Genomic DNA, 2,940 nt, shown 5'->3' with positions numbered 1-2,940 from the left:
GAGGAGGCCGACAGGAGCGGGGATGCAGACCTCTACACGCAGGCCAAGTACAAGCTGAGAAGAGGAATCAGAGCTGCCAAGGAAAGGTACTCTGAGAAGTTGAGGAGCAAGTTCTCAGCTATTGACTCTTCTTCAGTTTGGAAAGGCTTGCAAGAAATTACCAGCTACAAGAGGAAAGCCCCCCGCTCTTTGGACAATCGTCAGCTGACCAACGACCTGAAAGAGTTTTACTGCAGGTTTGAAAATCAGAAACGTAACCCTGGCACCCCCTCCCCCCTCTCCCCAACCAACACAGCCAGACCCCAGTCAGCAAGAATGGACCCTGCATCCACTCCTCCCCATTCACCACTTCACACCCTCATATCGGGCCAATAGATCTGTGGATGATGCAGTCAACCTGGGCCTGCACCTCATCCTACAGCACATAGACCGCCAGGAGACCTATGTGAGGATCCTGTTTGTTGATTTTAGCTCTGCATTCAGCATCATTTTTTGACAATATAAAAAGACGACTTCTTGCACATATTGAGAGAAGGTGCATCACACCAAACATTTGTCTATAAAAGGGCCTCGCAAACACGAAAATCAACAAATGAGGCACGCTAGATTATTTAAAACACATTATATTAATTAACCTCCGCAACAAGCCTAAACTCGGGCATTAAAAGGGACAATGCAATGTGCTAAATGGCAGGTTTTGCAGACGAACATCTTATAGGATGCACTTTTCAGAGGACAACACTAGAAAGTCAGCTTATTTGCTATGCATTTCTGCTAACAAGCAGTAGTGTTCCTGTGGTCGGCTACCCATCAATGTGGCTGTCCTGCCACGGCACACTCCCCAATTGTGAATTGTAGTAAGCGCAGAGATGGCCTCTTTGCTCTTTCACACTGTATGTGCCCGAGTTACCTTTGAAACGCTGCAGTGGCACCATTTCCGCATTGTTTGCACCCTTCTCCATGAACCTAATGTTATTCCCCCTGTTTCACTGTCTATCACGTCACCGTCCTGGATGGATGTTGCTGATCCAGCAGGTGCACCTCTCATTCAGATCAGGTTGTGCAGAACACATGCTGCATATAATATACTCTCCACATTCTTGGGCTTCTGCTCCATTGTCTTGAGCAAGCATCTAAATCTGTTTGCCAAGATGCCAAAATAATTTTCTAATTTTCTACAACCGTCCTGACCCTTGACAGCCTGTAATTGAAGATCCTCTGTCCCCTAGTTAGATTCCTCTAGTGGATATGGCTTCATAATCCAGGGCCGTAGTTCAAAGGCGTCATCAGCAACCATCGCATATGGGATGTCCGGGCTGTCTTCTCCTGACAGAGGCTCTGGATCAGGCATGCCTGCTGTTCCACCTTCCATTCTCTTTCCAAGCCAGGTTTCTTTCCAAATCCGGCCATCACCAACACTTCCAGGTGTGCCCACATCCACATACAGGAAGTTGTAGTTATGATCAACCACCGCCAAGAGTACAATTGAGTGGAATTTCTTGTAATTGAAATAATTTGAGCCACCTCCGGGTGGTTTACGAATTGCCACATGCTTGCCATCCAAAGCCCCACATGTGTGAGCAAAGTTCCACCTGTTTTCAAACCCCAGCGCCACTCTCTTCCACACATCTGGTGTAGTGGGGCATTCCATCACTTCAGCTGAATAAAATTTGATGATCGCCTCACAGGTTTCTCGGGCAATACCACAGATGGTGGTGGTGGTGGCGACAATCAAGTTGTAAGATAGACTTTTATAAGAATCGCCTGAGGCCAAGTAGCGGAGGGTGATTGCTATGCGCAACCCTGGTTCCAGTGCCTTTCTCATTACAGTGTCTGTCTTCTTCAGCAGAGGTCCCAAATTATTCTTCAGCTCATTAAAGAACTCGGGTGAAATTCTGACAAAGTTTGTGAATGCACTTTTATCCTCTTCGCACTGATCATATTGTCCAAATTGAGGTCTCCGTTGAAAGAGGGGCTTCACCCAGTGAGACTTCCTCTTGATTCTCTTTTTAATTAATCTCACCCTTCTGGCTTCACGCAAGCGTCCTCGATGTACATAGTGGGCTGCTGCATACAGCGCATCAATGAAAAAAACCACCATCCTGTACTCGAAACTACTTAGTATAGGCATGTCTCCAACTGAACCAATTCAACCAAGGGAGGATATTTATAGTGTGTGAAAAGAAAGTGACATCATTTGTGCCACGTGATGATTTTATTACACTTGACAGTTACAATGTTCATTCAAGATTTAACGGGAAAGCTCGGGAGACGGACAAGTCATTCGCACAAATAACAGAAATGCCGAGTACCGTGGGAACTCTTTGTCTACCACCCCGTTATATCGTGTGATATCGTGCTAGACCACGACCACTTCACTCTGGTTACATCTTGCGTCAAGTCGCCCCGTGAAAAAGGCCTATGACTACACTCCAAACTTTCCGAGTTGACTGTGCCTGAACCCCTCTGTCGGTGTATCACCAGCTTCCTGACAGACAGGAAGCAGCATGTGAGGCTGGGAAAGCACATCTCAGACCCGCAAACCCTCAGCATAGGAGCACCACAAGGCTGCGTACTCTCTCCTCTCCTCTACTCTCTCTACACCAATGACTGCACCTCCACAGACTCCTCTGTCAGGCTTCTCAAGTTTGTGGATGACACAACCCTAATTGGACTGATCCAGGATGGGGAGGAATCTGCCTACAAACAGGAAGTGTCACAGCTGGTGTCCTGGTGCCATCGCAACAACCTGGAGCTCAATGCTCTTAAGACAGTGGAATTGATTGTAGACTTTAGGACAGCTCCCCCTCCTCTCACCCCACTCACCATCAACAACACCACAGTCACATCTGTGGAGTCTTTTAAGTTCCTGGGAACCATCATCTCCAAGGACCTAAGTGGGGGGCCACCATCGACTCCACAGTCAAAAAGGCACAACAG

The 2,940-nt window shown here is 47.4% G+C and overlaps 1 protein-coding gene across 1 annotated transcript; it reads right to left on the bottom strand.

Annotated features, from left to right (window-relative positions):
* Nucleotides 1-1,225: 1,225 nt before the first annotated feature.
* Nucleotides 1,226-1,920, bottom strand: LOC129700598 (putative nuclease HARBI1). Its single transcript, XM_055641217.1, has one exon. It carries the CDS (start codon nucleotides 1,823-1,825, stop codon nucleotides 1,226-1,228), a length of 600 nt encoding a protein of 199 aa, XP_055497192.1. The 5' UTR covers nucleotides 1,826-1,920.
* Nucleotides 1,921-2,940: the final 1,020 nt, after the last annotated feature.

The sequence above is a fragment of the Leucoraja erinacea genome, chromosome 9 (genome assembly GCF_028641065.1).
Source record: "Leucoraja erinacea ecotype New England chromosome 9, Leri_hhj_1, whole genome shotgun sequence".
Taxonomy (NCBI): domain Eukaryota; kingdom Metazoa; phylum Chordata; class Chondrichthyes; order Rajiformes; family Rajidae; genus Leucoraja; species Leucoraja erinaceus.
Note: the sequence above shows the minus strand (reverse complement) of the source record. Positions and strands in the feature narration are given on the sequence as shown.